We start from the raw sequence: 19,754 nt of genomic DNA, 5'->3' as shown, positions 1-19,754 counted from the left end.
ACTACCATGAGCTTATGTAACGAAATTTCGTTCTTATCTGTACTGTAAAGTTCAAATTTGAATGACAATAAAAAGGAAGTCTAAGTCTTAGAAGTCACCTGCACAGTATGACAGTTTTTTGTATTTTTTTATAAGACCAATGTAGTCTGTAAATGATATCACACCACGTTAGCTCACCATTTAGAGCACAGCTGCAACTTCCTGGCACTAAACCTGCAGAAAATAGTTCTTCTCATGTATCTCTTGTACATTTTCACACTTTGCACTATTTTGTTACACTTTATTGAGCATTCCTTACGTATTCCTTAATTCATGAGCTTATTGTCAAGTGTTGATTTTACAATTTTGTGAACATTGATTGTTGTTTACATTTTACATAAAAAGGCTTACATTTAATATATTTTCCTCCTGGTCCTTATTTCCATTGGTCATAAAAAATATCAGTAAATATCAATAGACCGATATAAAACACTTATGTCGTGATACAGTTTTCAGCCATATCGCCCAGCCCAAAGTGACAAACGACATCATTGTGTTCTTCAGGAAGATGTGTTCTCATTTCCTGCGTGACGGTGTGCTCGTTATCGCAATGTTCACTCTTTGTTGTGCAAGGACATGAGGTGACCCGCATTGGGGGGGGAAAAAAAGGACTGAATGAAGCAAACCCACGCTTTTACGACGTCATCTGGTTTCAGGCCGCATGGAAAGAATGTGGTAATTGTCCGAGTGGGCGTGTGTACCTTGAGCTGGTTGAGCTTGAGCAGGTCAGAGTCCATGACGGCCGGCGTGCCGATGACGGTGAGGAGGCGTCGCTGCTCAGAGCGCCTCTCAGACAGCGCCCGGTTGGTGCCCTGACATGAAAGCACAACGTTAGTGAGAAAATAATACCGGCACGATGTGATTTTGTTATCACGTGGCCTTGAGATGGAGGAGAGTGAACCAAATAACTTTGACCTCAGAGCTGATAAGACTAACCTCCTTAGTGAGTGTTTGAGTTATCGTGATTTGCTCAATCAATCACTTGCGAAACTTTTCTCCCGCACATGCAGGAGGTCATCCCAAAACCAACAGTGCATCTCAGTGCACTGACTTCAGGTCGGACTCACTTTTTTCCTCCAAATTGAATCCCTGACAAGTGTTTTTGTTGTAGCCAGCAGACCCCCTGATGAATGTGTGTGCAACCTGCAAAGGCCAAGAATTCGCCACAATTGTGTCGCTCTTACAGAATTCTTTAGCCTCCCATTTCTACACAATGCAGCTGACCTTACATCAACATGAGCCAGAAAGCTGTAGTGCAGCCTCTCAGGCATGCTGATGATGTTTGTTTTTATGCCAAACAGAAACAAAAGCAAAGGGCATTGACAACATCTTCATTCTAATGAGGCAACTAAACTTGAATTGCTTGACTTACAAAATACAAGTAGTGAGTCCAGCAGCTTTAAAAGCTACCAAAAATATTACCAAGCAAATCAGGGGTGTTCAAACTTTTTCCACACAATGAAAAATTAAAGCATACAGAGGCCATTTTGATATTTTTCATTTTCAAAATGGATACAATATATTCATTTTTTAACCTTCAGGGCTCCCCTCAAGATTGGGTCTTCATCATAAAAATGTTAAAAATATTTAATATACATTTTTTTATTCAACGCTTAAAACTCTAGTTCAATTCAGGTCTGACGATGTGTTTGTGTTTTGGGCCCTTTTTGTAAAAAAAAACAACAGTTTTTTTAACGGCAAAAACACTATATACAATATTTCCCCCCCAAAAAAACTGACCAGAGTGACATATTTGACATGAAGTAATTAGAGCCTTAAATAAGTCCACAATTCATAACACCATTAATTATTATTTTTTTTAGCAATGACAATTTAAAAAAAAAGTCCCACTAAAATTGAGGATCCAAAAGGGCCAAACTCCTAAGTGTTAAAAATAAGTCATACTTTTATTTTTTATGAATAATTTCAATAATTAAGTCTTCAGAGAAACTGCAGATCTATCCATAGGTTATAAGTTTCATTATAATTTTTTTTTCACGTTTTTTTTAATGTTTGATTTATGTACCTTTTGCAAAAGAAAACTTAGTTTTTTATACGGCAAACACACAAAAATATGCAATATTTTCCCAAGAAAATAGATTTCAAATTAGAATATTTGATTTTAAGTAATTGAGACTTGAATAGGTCAATAATTCATAACATCGATTTTTGATTATTATTTTTTGAGCAATGACAGTTTTAAAGAAAAAAATAGCCGGAATGCGAATTGTTCTGGTTACACTTCACCTGTTAGCTCTTTTATACCACTTTATATTTTTGTTTTTTTTATTAATAGTATATTTAAAATGTGCCGCGGGCCATTAAAAAAATTGTTGCTAGCCTCACCCATGAGCTAACTTTTCCCACCTAAGGAAACCTGTTCAATTTAATTTAGTCTGTATTGGATGCATGGATGCTCCAAACCTTGGAGTTTTTGGTCAGTAAACTAGTTGGGCATGTGCAAATGGCGCCCTCTGCTGGTCAAAGTCAAGCATGGCTTTACAGGTGCATGTAATTACCGAGCTGTCGACGTTCTCCACCTCCCGTATGACCTGCTCGGGAAGGTCCAGGTCAAGGTAGACATCCTTCTCCTTGCGGCTGATGGCGTAGTAGCCCTCGCTCCTGGCAGAACCAGTCACGTGCTGTCGAAGCTGCCCGTCCGCGTTCCTCTTCTTACGCCGAGGGTTTGGCAAGTTGGTCAGTGCGGCTCGGCGTTAAGGCCAAAACACAACCAATAAAATAAACGCGTCACACAATGTGAGCTATTAGTAACAAGGACATCATGGTAAGGATATCAGTGTGTTGGACCCAGTGGGTGTCGTTGAGCCAGTCGGATGAGTGGTTGTCCTGCAGCAGCTTCTCGTACGTCTTCTTCAGCAGCATCAAGTCCTCGCCGTCCAGGCCCGAGTTCCAGATGTCGTACAGGATGGTCATCTGCTCAAACTCGCTGCGGTTGTCGTACTTCATCGGCGGGGGCTCGGGGGGCGGGGCGCGTTTGGACGACGTCACCCCGGCCTCCTGCAGGAAGAGACGCTCGCTCTTCCTCACCTCCTCCCCCACCTCTTCCTCTGAGTCTGTGCTCGAAAGCTCGCCAGACTCAAGCTCCTCCACGTCTACCTCCTCCTCCAGGTCCGAGTCCTGCACAGAAAGAGAGAGAGAGTGTTCTTTACCATGTCACCGTGTACAGCAGCATGGATGCTAACTGGCAGCTGATTGGTCAGTGAAATCACATGGTCTACATGGAGATGAAATGCAATTTTGACCAAATTAGATAATATCTGATGATGCATGTCTTGCATTGAATGTGTGTCTAATGTAGGTTAGAATGCTCACTGCTCCCCTCACCTCTCAGGGGGTGGAACAAGGAGATGGGTCTAATGCAGAGAGTAATTTCACCACACCTAGTGTGTGTGTGTGACTATCAGTGGTAATTTAACTTAATATGTCGTATTATATCAATAATAACTAATAAAGTGACAGATCATTGACAATGCACCAAGAAAACACACCTCTAGTTTCCGCTTCTTCAGGTTCTTGCTTGGCTGCTGCTCCTGCTGTTTTGTGGGAATAACTTCCTGGTTCTCTTTGTCCTTGTCTTTACTTCTCTTCTTTTTGCTCTTTTCAAGTTCCAGTGCTTTGCTTGCCGCCGACTTCTTGGCTGAAGGAGTTGTAGCGGGGCTCGACTCATCAGTCGGGCACAGTAGTCCCAAATATTCTCTACCGTCCAGCGCCTCGCCGATGACCTCCTCTGGCGCCTCCAACACCCCAGAGATGGTGTTGAGGTCTGCTGGGACGAGCACAGACGAGTCCAGTTTGGAGGAGGTCTTTTTGGGGGCTGGTGCACCCGTGAAAAGAGGCGGTTTGGAATAGCTGTGCTCCATGAACACAACCACGCTCTCCAAGCTCATGACACGCAACAGCGCCTCCCCCGAGAAGAGACTGCCCTCCATCTTCTGCTCCTCTGCCTCATCCGATGTCTCCGTCTCCTCAGAGTCTCCAGCCTCGGGGTCCATCTTCAGGGCGACGTCGGCCAGGACCGAGAGGTCGGCGGTTGAGGCAGAGGCCAGCTGGAGCAGGCTGGACGCTCCGAGCTGCTCCCGCAGTCTCAGCCTCTGGTGGTCCTCGTCCTCGGCTTCTTCTTTGAGGGGGTGACAGGTGATGCTCGTGGTCCGGGACTTTCCTTTGCCTCGTTTGCTGACGGGAGATGGAGGGGGAGCCTCCTCGAAAGCCATTCTACACATGGAGGCGTGGTCCAAGGGGAGGTTCTGCACAGTGCGGCATACCATGACGGGAGGAACGGAGGATTTGGGGGAGTCTTTGCCTGAGCCCCGTTTGCTAGGCACCTTGGTGGGGGTGGCCTGAGGGGACAGTGGTGTCCTTTTGGGCTCATTGGAATCTGGAGTTCTTCCACACGGCGGCACGATGAGGGCGTTGCCTTCGCCCGGTTTGGAGGCAAAGGGAAGCAGCTGGATACCATGAACAGGACGCGTCGGGGGTGCGGCAGCGGCGCGGGGTTCTGAGGGTTTGCTGGGTGAGAGCAGGATTGGAGATTCGCCTGCCGTTTGGGACGGGGGTGGAGACAGTGGCAGCGCTGACGACAGTGTTTTGCTGTTCTCCTCGGTGGAGAAGGAGACGGTCTTTCTGCGTTTTTTAAGAGGGGGCACAAGGACGACGGGGGACGAAGGGCGGGGGTATGGCGGTGATGGCGGTCGCTTGGAGGGTGCTTTTGTATCCACTTTGCTTTCTTTGGCGTCACCAGTTTTCACTGCTGCCTTTGGAGAGATCGTCTCTCTAGAAAAAGCACAAATGCATGTTGTCATCGACGCTGTTTTTTTTGGTAAATAAACATGATATTCAATAGAGCTGGGCGATATGGCTAAAACTGTATCACGATATAAGTGTTTTATATTGGTCGATAATGATTGATATTTTGATTATTGATATCAAAAATAAGGACCAAGAAAAAACAAATATTTTGAATGTTTATTTAAAATGTAACATTCATTAGGCAACACTAGGTTTTTTCATCCTTCACTTTAAGTGTGAGTGAAGATTAGGTGAAAAATGCACTACCGACCTGATAAGATTTGATAAGTCCGAAAGAGAAAGAGATGATACAGTATTATCTGCCCAAAGATGCTCCCTGGTGGTTATTTGAGCACACTGCAGGTTGTCCTAGATAGTCCCACTCCTTTAATGCTTAAATCACACTTAAAATTCTGACAGGAATGAGGCAACAAAATACAGTCGTACCTAAATGTCAACACAACCATGGAAAAACATTTAAACAATTAATGTTAACAACATTTTAAAATCCCATTTAACACCTCATAAAATGAAGGTGCAAAAATAAGAACTACTTTCTGCATGTTTAGTGCCAGGAAGTTACAGCTTTGCTCGAGAAGGTAAGCGCGGCTCAGGTGGTGTGGTATTACCCATTACGAACGTCTTGGTCTGACCACATTCCGTTTAAAAAAAACAAGAAATAACTACCACCAGGAGACTTCCTGTTTTATCGACAAGTTCTTCACTCTTTGCAGCACAAATTTTTATATTCTCACTCTGTGCAAAGAAAGAATCAGCCATGAGACAACAAGACGGCGCAAACAGACATAAATAGCTGATACTGTTACCTGATTGGCGTGTCACTCCCACTGATAACGATGTGCGTTGTTTGGTTAGCGAGTGCCTTTGTTAATGCAACCAACCTTGCTTTGCAACTTGCTGTTACTTTCGGCAAAGAAAAATAAATAAATCCATTAAAATATATTTTTTTAATTACATGTATCGGAAATTATTTTGGCATCGTCTTATCAATTTGTTTATCATCAGAATCGTGATTTTTATTCAATCTGATTCTAAGTCGATTCATAATTTTCCAAAATAGATTTTTTTTATTTTTTTTTATACATTTTGAGGCCATCTCCATGCTTTTTTGCTACACGTATATGTCCGCAACCGGACGTTTTGCAACCTGTGACAAAAAGCTTTTATTATAATTATTATACCAAATACATTGCAAGAATTAGTTTGAATGGAGAATTGATTCTGAATCAAATTATCACCGCCGAATATCAGAATAGAATCGTGAGGTGACCAAAGATTTCCAACCCCCAATCTTCATTCCTTTTTAAAGAGAGTGACACATAAACGTACGGGACATCTTTTTCCGTGGTGCTGTCCATGGTGGACTCGTCCATGGTGTCAGTGCCGTCGCTGTCGGGCCGCTCGCCTTCCTCTTCATCCTCAGAGGAAGACGAAGATGAGGATCCGGATGATGACGAGTCCTCAGAGGACGAGGAAAGGCTCTCGTCGTCGCTGTCGACACTGAGAGCGTCATCTGGAAAAAAGGATTGTGTACTTTCTGCTAGGCGGAAAAGAAAACGATCTCGTCGCAAAAGGAGGGTTTACTTACCATCAGAATCCTTTCCACTCGCCTCCACTTCCTCATCGTCCTGCACAAAAAAAAGAGTTGATATTAAAAGTTTGGGGCTGATGCGGATCATTTCTACTGTTACCTTACGTTTACGTTACGAGCCTCAACTTCTCTGAGTGCATACACTGGCCCACAGAGACAAAGAGAGTGGATGACTGACAAGAATGTTCACTCTGTTTCTTTCACTCCGCTATCGATAGCTCAAAAAGTTATGAACACATTTTGAGTAAACTTTCTGGAAATGTCAGAAATGTAATACGAAAAAAGTCATTACATTTAAGGGGCGACCCGTATCGCTGTATATCATTTTTCCAATGATTCTTTACTATTGGAACATATTGGGTTGAGGTCAGCGATCTACGAGTGTTTTTCGAGTTTATTTGATGCAATCACTCATCTTGCAAAAATTAATGACAGCAGCAAACTTGCACTAAACCAGTCCTTCTCAAAAAGTGGGGCACGGTGCGATGCCAGGGTGTGTGACCTCGGGGAACATGTTTTTTTTGCCGTACCAGAATATGATGAAGTGTATGTAGTACTTGGCTTCACTGTAACCATGGTAGGAGACGAGGATAGACCAGTGTGTTTCCTTTCATGTTAATAAGCTTACAATGTTATGCAGAGGTAAAGTTATAACAATTTTATAGACAAATTATACTATTTAAAGTCATGGTGGAGAATGGGGAGCGTAACAAAAAAATATTTAAGAAGCAGTGCACTAAACATATATTTAAAACGACTCCAAAAAGGCCAAGTCATAGAAATTCAATGAACACAGCAGAATAAACGCTTTATTTTGTTCATCGAAATGACTAATATAAGACAAGATTTTTTTTTTGATACAGCAATATAGAAGTGACGGACAAGCGAACATGCTTGTGTGAGCTCAGGCCAGCAGGGGCCAGGAGAGGAAGGGGCATGAAGTCCAGTTCGGTACGAATGGCCGAGTAAAGTGGTTCTCAATTATTTAGTCACGCCTGCCCCCTTTGGGCTTGAAAATTTTATCACCCCCCCCTAAATTGAAATGTTATTTAGACCCTGATATTCATTAGGTAATCTGTATTTGTCCAGCTAGTTGCGGACTACCACTTCTTATTCTACTTGAGTATATGAAATATCCTCAATACGTACCGTATTCACGGTAAAAAGAGGGCTATGTATACTTTGTCGTAATTCCTGGCCTGCGTGTTGATTCATTGGGCACTGCTGCCACCCACCTTTGTGAAAAAAAAGGATACAATTATGTTTATTTTTACCTTTTCCGAGGAGGAGCCATCCGATGTTTCCTCTCCCTCGCTGTCTAGCTCCCAAGGTTTGCGATTTCTGGGCTTCTTTTTCCTCCTCTTGTTGTCCATTCTAACTCCGTGTCTGACGGCGTCTGGCGTCCTTCCATCAGCAGCTGCAAACAAGATGCGGCAGTCAGGCGGCCGTCCTGTTTCTCCAATACACCAAGGCGCCATATAAAATGACGACATGAGCGAGGCAAAACGAACCTTCGTCGTCCTCGTCTGGCGGGGTGGAAGGTCGCGGCCTTTTCATGTCTCCCTCGTGGAGCTCCTGAGGCTCTTTCCTCTTCACCTGAACACCACAACAGTCGTGTTCATCTGGAGGTCTACGTTTCGAGTCACGGTCTGATCAGTGTGCCAAGTGTTACCTTAAAGGAGGGCAGTCTTAGCGCTCCACGCAGAGAGAATCCCTCCACGCCGCCGCTCTTCGCCCAGTCCACAAGAGACGTGAGAGGCTCGCGAGGTCGGCTCACCTTCTCCTCTTTCTTCTCGTCATCACGTAAAGCTGCCATTGTCTGGAAGGGCTGAGAAAAGGAAAAAAAGTCCACTTTGAGACTCCAGTTGAAATCGCCAAAGCCAAAACAAACTATGACCCTTCTCTACCTTGGCTTTTGTCTCCTTCCTGTCCCACCACTCGTCAAAGGTGGCAAAGGCGATGTTCTCCACCATCTTGCGGTTCAGGTCCCTCTGCATGATGTTCTTCATCTCCTGGATGAGAGTGGCGAGCACCATCTGCACCGTGGCTTCGTGAGGGTTGTCATCCAGCAAGGGTATCTCCTCCCCAGGGGTCTGATACTCACCCCCCTCCCCGGGCGGCATGGTGCCATAGGCGGGCAGAGGCATGTAAGAGGGGTAGTGGGCGGCTAATACGTGCGGCGGCCACGTGGTGTGGGGAGGCGGGAGGTGAGGCGGTGGTATTTGCGCGCCGTGCGGGTCGGTGTAAGGGTAGGGCATGTGTGGCGGCATGTAGCGGGGGTCCTGGTTGTAATGACCAGCAGCTTCCCCGCTCCCCTCTTGGTCCATGTAGGGGTGGGACGGTGGCGGCACAGTGTGCAGATGGTAGGCGGCGTAGTCTCCCGTGGCGGCCTCGCCTGGACCTGGCGTGCCGTTGGACGACGACATGCGCAACTGGTGCAGGCGACTCAACATGTGCGTCTGCATCTGGAAGGACATGGGGGCACCGCCCGTGTACTGGTTCATCAGCTCCATGGAGCTGGCATAGTCATACATATGGGGGGGCATGGGCGGCGGGTACTCAGGGTGCAGTTCCATATGAGGCGGCGGAATTCCGGGAGGCGGGGGAGGCTGCAGCGAGTAGCCCGGAGGAGGCGGCGGAGGCAGGTGTGGGGGGTAGGAAGGGATGGGTGGGTGCATGGAAGTACTAAAGTGCTGTGCAGAGTCCGAGACGGGCGGGGGCGAAGACGAGATGTCCGTCGTCTGCGAGGGCATGGGCGCCTGGGATGACGCTGGCGAGGAACACGAGGTCATGGAGGGCTGGTGGGTGGTCACCGTTGTGATGGTCACCTCCCCCTCCTCCTCCTCATCGGAGATCTCCATGTCCTCTCCCGAGGAATGAGGGGACGACTGAAAGGAAACAGACTTTAAATTGGTAGAGCCCCCATCACAAAAACTGATCTATGACTCTATAATGTACATAAAGAGGTTAGCGCCTACATTAAAACAGACAACTGTCAATCACATCTAATGTTCTCTAATGTGACTAGCCGTGTACAAAAAAATCGATTCACATCCAAATCGTGATTTGTATTTATTCCGATTCTAAATCAATTTATAGTTTACGAGATTTCGATTGAAAAAATAAAAAATAAAATAAACAAATATATATATATATATATATGTATATATATATATATATATATATTAGGGCTGCAACAACTAATCGATTAAAATCGGTTATAAAAATAGTTGGCAATTAATTTAGTCATCGATTCGTTGGATCTATGCTATGCGCATGCGCAGAGGCTACTTTTTATTTTACTTTTTTTTCTTAGTTTTTTTATAAACCTTTATTTATAAACTGCAACATTGACAAACAGCTGAGAAACAATAATCAAAATAAGTATGGTGCCAGTATGCTGTTTTTTTTCAATAAAATACTGAAAAGGATAGAAATGTAGTTTGTCTCTTTTATCCGATTATTAATCAATTAATTGAAGTAATAATCGACAGATTAATCGATTATCAAATTAGTTGTTGGTTGCAGCCCTAATATATACAGGTAAAAGCCAGTAAATTAGAATATTTTGAAAAACTTGATTTATTTCAGTAATTGCATTCAAAAGGTGTAACTTGTACATTATATTTATTCATTGCACACAGACTGATGCATTCAAATGTTTATTTCATTTAATTTTGATGATTTGAAGTGGCAACAAATGAAAATCCAAAATTCCGTGTGTCACAAAATTAGAATATTACTTAAGGCTAATACAAAAAAGGGATTTTTAGAAATGTTGGCCAACTGAAAAGTATGAAAATGAAAAATATGAGCATGTACAATACTCAATACTTGGTTGGAGCTCCTTTTGCCTCAATTACTGCGTTAATGCGGCGTGGCATGGAGTCGATGAGTTTCTGGCACTGCTCAGGTGTTATGAGAGCCCAGGTTGCTCTGATAGTGGCCTTCAACTCTTCTGCGTTTTTGGGTCTGGCATTCTGCATCTTCCTTTTCACAATACCCCACAGATTTTCTATGGGGCTAAGGTCAGGGGAGTTGGCGGGCCAATTTAGAACAGAAATACCATGGTCCGTAAACCAGGCACGGGTAGATTTTGCGCTGTGTGCAGGCGCCAAGTCCTGTTGGAACTTGAAATCTCCATCTCCATAGAGCAGGTCAGCAGCAGGAAGCATGAAGTGCTCTAAAACTTGCTGATAGACGGCTGCGTTGACCCTGGATCTCAGGAAACAGAGTGGACCGACACCAGCAGATGACATGGCACCCCAAACCATCACTGATGGTGGAAACTTTACACTAGACTTCAGGCAACGTGGATCCTGTGCCTCTCCTGTCTTCCTCCAGACTCTGGGACCTCGATTTCCAAAGGAAATGCAAAATTTGCATGGTTGGGTGATGGTTTGGGGTGCCATGTCATCTGCTGGTGTCGGTCCACTCTGTTTCCTGAGATCCAGGGTCAACGCAGCAGTCTACCAGCAAGTTTTAGAGCACTTCATGCTTCCTGCTGCTGACCTGCTCTATGGAGATGGAGATTTCAAGTTCCAACAGGACTTGGCGCCTGCACACAGCGCAAAATCTACCCGTGCCTGGTTTACGGACCATGGTATTTCTGTTCTAAATTGGCCCGCCAACTCCCCTGACCTTAGCCCCATAAAAAATCTGTGGGGTATTGTGAAAAGGAAGATGCAGAATGCCAGACCCAAAAACGCAGAAGAGTTGAAGGCCACTATCAGAGCAACCTGGGCTCTCATAACACCTGAGCAGTGCCAGAAACTCATCGACTCCATGCCACGCCGCATTAACGCAGTAATTGAGGCAAAAGGAGCTCCAACCAAGTATTGAGTATTGTACATGCTCATATTTTTCATTTTCATACTTTTCAGTTGGCCAACATTTCTAAAAATCCCTTTTTTGTATTAGCCTTAAGTAATATTCTAATTTTGTGACACACGGAATTTTGGATTTTCATTTGTTGCCACTTCAAATCATCAAAATTAAATGAAATAAACATTTGAATGCATCAGTCTGTGTGCAATGAATAAATATAATGTACAAGTTACACCTTTTGAATGCAATTACTGAAATAAATCAAGTTTTTCAAAATATTCTAATTTACTGGCTTTTACCTGTATATATATGTATATATATATATACATACACACATACGCACCGGTATATACATATGCACACATAATTCACTTCACTTCAATTGAATCTCGTAAATTATAAACCAATTTTACACGCACACACTGTGTATGTATAACATTTGCAGAAAAAAATCATTAATATATGTGTGTGTATCAGTGACGTGCAGTCAGGGGAGGCAGGTGAGGCGGGAAAGAAAAAAAAAGGTAAAAAGAAAAAAAAAAAATTAAATTGTTATATGTATCCAGTGATTATACTATAAAGTTATTTTCCATTTAACTTCACCATTCAAAATCGCTGAATTTTCACATTTGCCGTTCAAATACTGAGAAGAGACTTGCGGTGATCAGCAGCCAGTTGAGCCTCACCATGGATTGCGCAATGACTCGGCTAACTGCTGGCCTGCTGTGCAGTGAGACCGTATTGCTATATGAATTATATTATACATTTTCATAGTTTAGTTAGCTGAGGTATATAATGTACAGTGTATTTTGTCAACAACTGTATGTGTGTAACGTATTTCTTGTGCTGAGCAATCATAAAACGGCTGCGAAGACGCACTGGCTGAGGCTTGCAGTAATTCCGCCTCCTGGTGGTAGAGGGCGCTAGTGATCCCGGATCATTTTTGCGACTTCTCGACTGCAGAATAAGTGACAACAAGCAGCAACAGTTAGCGATCATTTATTTTTTTCTCTCGCCTGGACTTTTAACATGGAGGATTACATATCTAAAATAAAACAGTTTTTGTTATGCCCGTTTGATTGTGGACTATTACTGACACCTTGTGGCGATGGGAAAATGCTGCACGCCATCAGTTTGGGCACTTCCGGTTTACGATGTTGGTTCAGTTCATGAGACAATAAGAAGTAGACAAGTTGTGTTACCTCTTACAAGCCTTGGAAAATATAAGTCTGTAAGTAAACTGTTTAACTTGTTTATGTGGCTCAATATGAAGGTGGAAAGTGGCTAAATTTGATAGTAAGATGTGTATTGAAAAACGATTTTTGTGCACTAATTTAATGGATGTTTGACGACGAATGGCTGCCGGTCGTGTATTTCCAACATAGAAATAGTTTCAACACTCAGAAGTATTTGTTTGATGATAGTACTGTATATTTGTGTGGAGCTGATGTTTACATATTGTGTATTGCATTTCAGTGTGTTGATTGAATCATATAGCTTATACATTGTCATTGTGTGTATTTCAGTTTTACAAAAAAAAAAAAAAAGTCCAGTGCAAGACAAAGCAAGATCAACAATAATAAAGAGCCCAAATGGATTAATCTGCTTTGGAACTTTATTAGAACGTCCTGGATTGGTTGTTAGCTGTCTACCAAGCTGTATAACCTCAACACATATAGTGAGGGCAGATCAGTTTTCTAAACTGGACTTTCAATCGAAACAGGAGGTAATAATTAAAGGAAGATCTCCATAGAGACAGAGAGACTTTTAAAACTGAAGAAAGATAAGGAAGACTTCTATAAACAAGTTATCGATGCTTTTGTTCAGAAGGAGCGGCGCATGGACTTCATTTATAAGTAAATGTAAGACCATAACGTTTTTTTTTATTAAATGTGCTTTTTTGTGTGTGCTTTTTTGTGTGCTACAGTTTGTATGTGTAAAGTTAAAGTTAAGTTAAAGTACCAATGATTGTCACACACACTAGGTGTGGTGAAATGTGTCCTCTGCATTTGACCCATCCCCTTGATCACCCCCTGGGAGGTGAGGGGAGCAGTGGGCAGCAGCAATTCCAACCCTTGATGCTGAGTGCCAAACAGGGAAGAATGCTGGTATGAGCTTTTAAACATAACCCGTTAACTGCTGCCAATCAAATGGTGAATAAGATACTCTTTAGGGTTCATATGTTTGTAAATCTGACTGTGATGAAGTCAGTGCCTCACCAGCCATGAACCTCACCGCACGTCACTGGTGTGTGTGTGTATATATATATATATATACACACACACACACACACACACACACACACACACACACACACACACACACACACACACACACACACACACACACACACACACACACACACACACACACTGTATATAAACGCTTACACACAAAATTGCAAAACAAACAAAAAAAGTATACCTAATTAATTATAATTCATAAAATTAATTTGTATTAATTTTTTTGCAAATGTTTTACCAATTTTTGAATAAAAACAATAAACAATTAGTACTAATATTATTAATCATACTGTTGCTTTCATATTTTTTTTTAGTATTTTAGGTTTTAATAAGTATTGTATTTATATGTTTTCTCAATTACTTTGGACATTTCTATCCTAAGTAGGGTAAAGCTGGGATAGTGTTATAGTTGCTCTATATTATTTTTTAGATTGAATAACTGTGATATTTGTAAATAAAATGTTAGGATGTTTTTTAGGCCAACAATAAATGTATGAGTCGTAAGTTAAAAGCCAAGACCTGTAACAGGTTTTGAAAAGGTTATATTATAATTTATGTACAAAATAATATATTACGAGAATCATGTTTAATCGAGAAATGATTCCAAATCGAATCGTCACCCCAAGAATCGGAATCAAATCGTGAAGAGCCACAAAGATTCCCACTTTTAAATGTCACCTAAAGATGGCAGCTACAGACCAAAGCATTCAACCAATCAAAAAGAAAACAGATCATCGATGACAAGCGATAAAGAGAGCTCACCTGAGTCTGGCCGTTGTAAGGTGGCGTGCGGGCTCCAGTTCTGCAGCGTGCGTCTGCATTGCCGTCCTGGGACATCTCCTCCTGCACAGCTTCTGTCCCGGCGAGGCGGACTTGGGAAAGGGGCTCCTCTGGGGGAGGGATGTGAGAGGAGTACATGGAAGAGGATGAAGTTGAGGCTGGCGGTTCGGCAGGACTCTTCCGACCCTCTTTTCCCTTCCCTCGTTTCCTGAGGTCGCGCTCCCCTCTGCCCTTGTCCCCGTTGTCCCTCGCCTGATTGACACCTGCGTGCTCCCCCGCACCATGACCCGCCCGCCCTCTTTTCTCCCCACCTTCCACACGCGTGCCCCTCTGTTTGTCTTCTTTCCGCTCGTCCTCATCTTCCTCATCGGAGGCGAGGAAGGAAAACTTGGCCTTCTGTTCCTTGAGGAGCATCTCAATACGGGAGTCCAGGCTACTGCTGTGGTAAGCGAAAGGCAAGCTCTCATTGGTGGAGTCTGGCTCTGGGGAGGCAGAGCCACGATGGCGGGCTGACGATGGGCTGGCGGAGGCAGCAGGGTGCGGGGGGAGGTTGGAAGAAGAAGGCGATGACGAAGCAGTGGAGGGGGGCGGAGTCAAAGGCGGAGGGGTTTTTGGCGGGATGGGTGGGGTACTGGGACGCCGTTTGGGCTTTGACCACTGGTCTTCACGGGCTGGGCTATCCTGGTTGAAATCCAGCGCTCCGAGCGTTTCGGCCACGGCGGCGGCAATTACAGATGCTGGCGGCAGGGGCGGCGGCGGTGGGGGAGGCGGTAGCGGCAGAGCACCATGGTGACCAGCGTGGTAGTCCTTCTCAGCACTTGCTGAAGGCGGAGGGCCTCTCTCTGTGAGGCCGGAACCTCCAAGACGAGAAGATACGTCCAATTCCTGAGGAGTAGCCGGGGCGGACTCTTTGGAGGTGGAATAAGCAGAGTAGGATGAAGGAGGAGGGGACATACTATTAGATGAGGAGCGGTACGAGTTGGAATTGTATCGGGGGTCTGAGCTGTTGGAGTAGTCGCCATCTCTCTCCCGGTCTCTGTCCCGGTCTCGATCCCTGTCCCGGTCGTGGCTGCTCTTCCTACGGCTGCCGTGGTGGTTGTGAGAATGGTGGTGGTTGCGGTGCCTCTGGTGACCGTGCTCGCCCGAGCGCGACCCCGTGCTGTCTCGCCGGTACCCCCGGTCGTCCCGGCGATCCGAGTGGTGGTGTGAGTGATGGGAATGGTACTTGGAGGAGGATGAGGAGTTGGTGTCCTGCTGGTGATGGTAAGAAGACCGCCTGGAGACGACGGCCCCCGCCCCGTAGCGCCCTCCAGAGTCTCTATCCCGCTCGGGCACGAGGAGCGGATCATACTGGGCGGCGAGGGGAGGCGGGTGCAATGTGGAGTGGTGCGTCATGTGGGGGCCAGGTCCTCCCGCATTGGGGTACGGCGGGTAGCACGGTGGCTCGTTGGGACGGAAGGAGGTGGTGGGGGGATACATGGGGCGACCTCGGTGGTACACGGAGGGCTCATGGACGTCCTCGGAGTAGCGGGACACCTTGTAACCTCCCGCAGTGGAGGACACGGCGGAGGACGAGGAGGAGGAAGGAAGCATGTCCTGAGCGGGGTAACCGCCTCCCAAAGTGCCAGAGTTGTAGCCTGTGTGCCTGAGAGGAGGAGCAGGGAAGGCTTTAAGAAACAGAATTTGTATTCCCTTCTTATTTAATTTGTAGCTGTAGACAACGATAATGTAACTCTTGAGGCATCCTCCACAATAATTGGACAAGTTTGACATAGAAAAGGGAATAATTGTCAATGCTTCAGTATAATTAATTTCTTCACATTGTTTAACATCAAGACAGACGCTAGCTGTAGCTCGAGCCGTTGCTACGAAGAGCAGACCTGACGCGTGGCCTTGACTCACCTGGACCCAGAAAAGCCAGACTCCTGGGAGAACGGCGTGCCGGACCGGGAGCTGTAGGGTGTTCCACCCTGAGAGGACGTTGAGGATGCGGAAGTGTAGGTGCCTGGTACGGAGGAGGGGGGCGTGTCCAGACGCGGCTCACCGAAGCCAGTGTCCGCGGAGCCTGGGGTAACGTTTCCTGACGTGAGAGCTTGGACGCCCGCCGCCAACACGGCCAGCTCGCTGGAGAGCCTCCGTCTGATTTCCGACGTCTGAGGATGGAAGAACGTAGTGTTGGCATTCGGAAATGTGTTTTTTGTTCATTAAAACCCGCAGTGATTTTCTGCTGTACTTCCTGGTCAGAACTAATTACAGTAAAAAGTACTGAAGTGACCGCACCGTGTCAAGTTGTTGCTGTGTTGGGGTCTGGGGTGTGAGGCAGTCTACTAAGGCCTTGCCCCCCAGAGGGACGGTCTGGGGCGTGTAGGAGCCGTTCACTATCAGGTCGTAATACTTCTGCCTCTGCTGGCCTACACACACACACACAAACAACCACAAGAAAAACATTTAAAAACAAAGTGGATATGCGTTGAGATGGGTACCAAATGTGGTACTTTTATAGGTAAATTTCGTCAGTATTAACGGTGTACCGATTCATGTAAAATCAAACGGTATCCCATTTTGGTAGCTTTGTTGCACATTTGGCACTAGCTTAAGCATTACAGCAGCTCAACAGGCGTAGTCGTGGGGGACTGCTTGGGTAAAATTGCAATCTAACATGCCAACAAAGCAGACATGCCTGATAAAAAAGCGCTCAAAAGTAAGACTCCACTTGTCAAAATGTGCTAGCTTGATGCTAATTTACATTGGATATGTCATATACGTGCTACTGGGTAACATTGGTGATTTCAACACCCCAAATTTGGCAACAAAAAACTACAGACAAGATGCACGTTACCATCAAAATGGTATGTAATGCTTATAGTATAAACACTTTGTAGGACACATTCAACATAATGGCAAAGACTACTTCCTGACTACAGCAACACATCCAGGACAAACTAGGCCTAGCCTAAACTCGATTTTATCGATAAATTTGTGTTTTTTTATTGCAGAATTAAAAAAAATCATCTGTTTTTCTTTTTTTGCTCCGGCATTATATCCGTAGCTTCCGCCCTCCGCCTTATTCCCTTATGGAGATTCACACACACACACATAGCATGACATAGATAATGCTAACGCAAAGCTTAGATTTGTATTCTGTTGCGTCAATTAATAGTTTAATGTGTGTAACTAATAAACAATTATAAAGTCTGTACCACATAACCTAAGGTAAAACAAGTTGAATACAAGTTAAAAGATGGTAATAGAAGATGAAAGAAGGTAAATAGAAGGTGAAACAAAGATAAATAGAAGGTAAATAAAAGGTAAAAGACACTAAACGAAGTAAAAAAAAAAGTAAAAGGTTAAAAAAGGTAAAACGAGGTAAATAAAAGGTACAATAAGTCAAATAGAAAGTAAATAAAAGGTATATAGAAGGTAAAATAAGGCAAATAGAAGGTAAATAAAAATTATACAGAAGGTAAAAGAAGATAGAAGGTAGAATAAGGTAAAAATAATTTTAAATAGAGGGTCAATAAGTTAAGTTAAAGTTAAAGTACCAATGATTGTCACACACACACTAGGTGTGGTGAAATGTGTCCTCTACATTTGACCACCCCCTGGGAGCAGTGGGCAGCAGCGGTGCCGCGCCCGGGAATCATCTTTGGTGATTTAACCCCCAATTCCAACCCTTGATGCTGAGTGCCAAGCAGGGAGGTAATGGGTCCCATTTTTATAGTCTTTGGTATGACTCGGCCGGGGTTTGAACTCACAACCTACCGATCTCAGGGCGGACACTCTAACCACTAGGCCACTGAGTAGGTAAAAGGTATATTAGAGGTAAAAGAAGGAATACAGAAGGTACAGGAAGTTAAATAGAAGGTAAAATAAATTAAATGTAAAAGAAGGTAATAAAAGGAAAAATATCAAATAAAAAAGGTAAAATAAGATAAAACAAGGTCAAACAAAGTAAATTAAGTTAAATAGAAAGTAAAATAAGTAAATAAAATAGTAAATAAAATGTAAAAAAAAAGTAATATAGCAGGTAAAAGATGGTCATAGATAGTAAATAGAGAGTAATAAAGGTTATGGCAGGTACAAAAATATTTGTTTAATTCAACTATTTTCCCTAAAATACGTATTTAAGCTATAAAGTGTGTTTCATCCAAATACTTGATTAAACCAATAAAACCATAGAATATTTAATTAAACCAATTAAACGATAGATTACCCGATTACTAAAATAATGGATAGCTGCAGCCCGAGTTGTATGTTCTAATTCCAGCTCAGGATCTTTTGTGAAGCTGTGTGGTTACCTTTGATATCCAGCTGAGCGTGGATGATGTTGCCCATGACCGAGGTGTTGTGCAGCTGCTTGACCGTGTCCTTGGCCCCCCGCGTGCTTGTGAACAACACCCTGGCCAGGCCCAAGTGCTTCCTGGTCTTGGGGTGGAACAGGATCTCCATCTCCTCCACTTCGCCGAACTTGGCGCACATTTCGGCCAAGAAGGGCTGCTTGATGTTGTCGTTGAGCCTGGCGAATGTCACCTCCTTGAGGGGAATAGGGCCCACGTAGAACTCGTCCAGCTGTGACGGGGAAGTAACACAGGGATAACAAATTCAACCGAGTGGTTGCTTGAAGGCGTACTGACACTCTGCATTTGTGCTTCAGCCCTTTTGTTAAGTTGTCCTATCACTTCAATACTGCAGTATTACTGAATTTATTTCTCTAAATTTGAGGACTATTTCGGGTCATTCCGTTTATTTCTATTGAGCAGGTGGCTGCCATGAAGTCACTTGCGAGAAGAGCGATCGCATTAATTAAAAGCTAAGTCTTTATTCATTAATTGTGGGTGAGCAACACTACCGAGTTTTGACTTCTGGAATATTTTTAATCCTTTTATACTATTTATAATCATGAAATGTGTCAGTTATTATGAAGCAGTTGCGAGCAATGATCGCAATAGAGAACTTTGAAGGGAGTCCTTTCAAAGAATCGTACAAAAGACTGGCTCGTTGTTATTTTTATAACTGTTTTTTTTTTTATCAAGGACACAATCACGAGTATTAGTTGTAAGATAAATCTTACTCTATTGGTGGGAATTATTCTAAAATATTGAAGTGAAGTGAATTTTATTTATTTAGTGCTTTTTCTCTAGAGACTCAAAGCGCTTTACAGAGTGAAACTCATAATCTACATTTATACCAGTGTGGGTGGCACTGGCAGCAGGTGGCCAAAGTGTCTTACTCAAGGACACAAGGGCATTGACTAGGATGGCGGAAACAGGTACGGGACATGGAACCCTCAATTTGTTGACACGACCTCTCTACCAACCGAGTCACGCTGCTGGCTATAATTTAATTTTTTGTTGTGTTTTCACTGTAAACATTTAACAAGGTGGGGCCATATTTCCATGCTTTGGCAGTGACATCACGAGTTTTGATTTTCGATCAACTAAAACAAA

General features: G+C 43.9%; 1 protein-coding gene across 4 annotated transcripts in view; it reads right to left on the bottom strand.

Moving 5' to 3' along the window:
* The window catches only part of setd1a (SET domain containing 1A, histone lysine methyltransferase), a 35,579-nt gene that overhangs the window by 4,710 nt on the left and 11,115 nt on the right, over positions 1 to 19,754 (bottom strand). For all 4 annotated transcript variants that reach the window (XM_061981346.1, XM_061981345.1, XM_061981348.1 and 1 more), the window contains exons 4-17: positions 18,606 to 18,876; positions 16,588 to 16,718; positions 16,210 to 16,460; positions 14,290 to 15,952; positions 8,365 to 9,345; positions 8,130 to 8,285; positions 7,969 to 8,053; positions 7,732 to 7,874; positions 6,455 to 6,494; positions 6,196 to 6,379; positions 3,549 to 4,830; positions 2,835 to 3,177; positions 2,559 to 2,740; positions 741 to 851 (exon numbers count right to left, since the gene is read on the bottom strand). In XM_061981346.1, the coding sequence (XP_061837330.1) occupies positions 741 to 851; positions 2,559 to 2,740; positions 2,835 to 3,177; positions 3,549 to 4,830; positions 6,196 to 6,379; positions 6,455 to 6,494; positions 7,732 to 7,874; positions 7,969 to 8,053; positions 8,130 to 8,285; positions 8,365 to 9,345; positions 14,290 to 15,952; positions 16,210 to 16,460; positions 16,588 to 16,718; positions 18,606 to 18,876 (5,823 nt within the window). The remainder of the gene's footprint in view (positions 1 to 740; positions 852 to 2,558; positions 2,741 to 2,834; positions 3,178 to 3,548; positions 4,831 to 6,195; positions 6,380 to 6,454; positions 6,495 to 7,731; positions 7,875 to 7,968; positions 8,054 to 8,129; positions 8,286 to 8,364; positions 9,346 to 14,289; positions 15,953 to 16,209; positions 16,461 to 16,587; positions 16,719 to 18,605; positions 18,877 to 19,754) is intronic.

The sequence above is a fragment of the Nerophis lumbriciformis genome, linkage group LG24, assembly GCF_033978685.3.
Source record: "Nerophis lumbriciformis linkage group LG24, RoL_Nlum_v2.1, whole genome shotgun sequence".
In the NCBI taxonomy this organism is placed as follows: domain Eukaryota; kingdom Metazoa; phylum Chordata; class Actinopteri; order Syngnathiformes; family Syngnathidae; genus Nerophis; species Nerophis lumbriciformis.
This window is presented reverse-complemented; position numbering and strand designations above follow the sequence as displayed.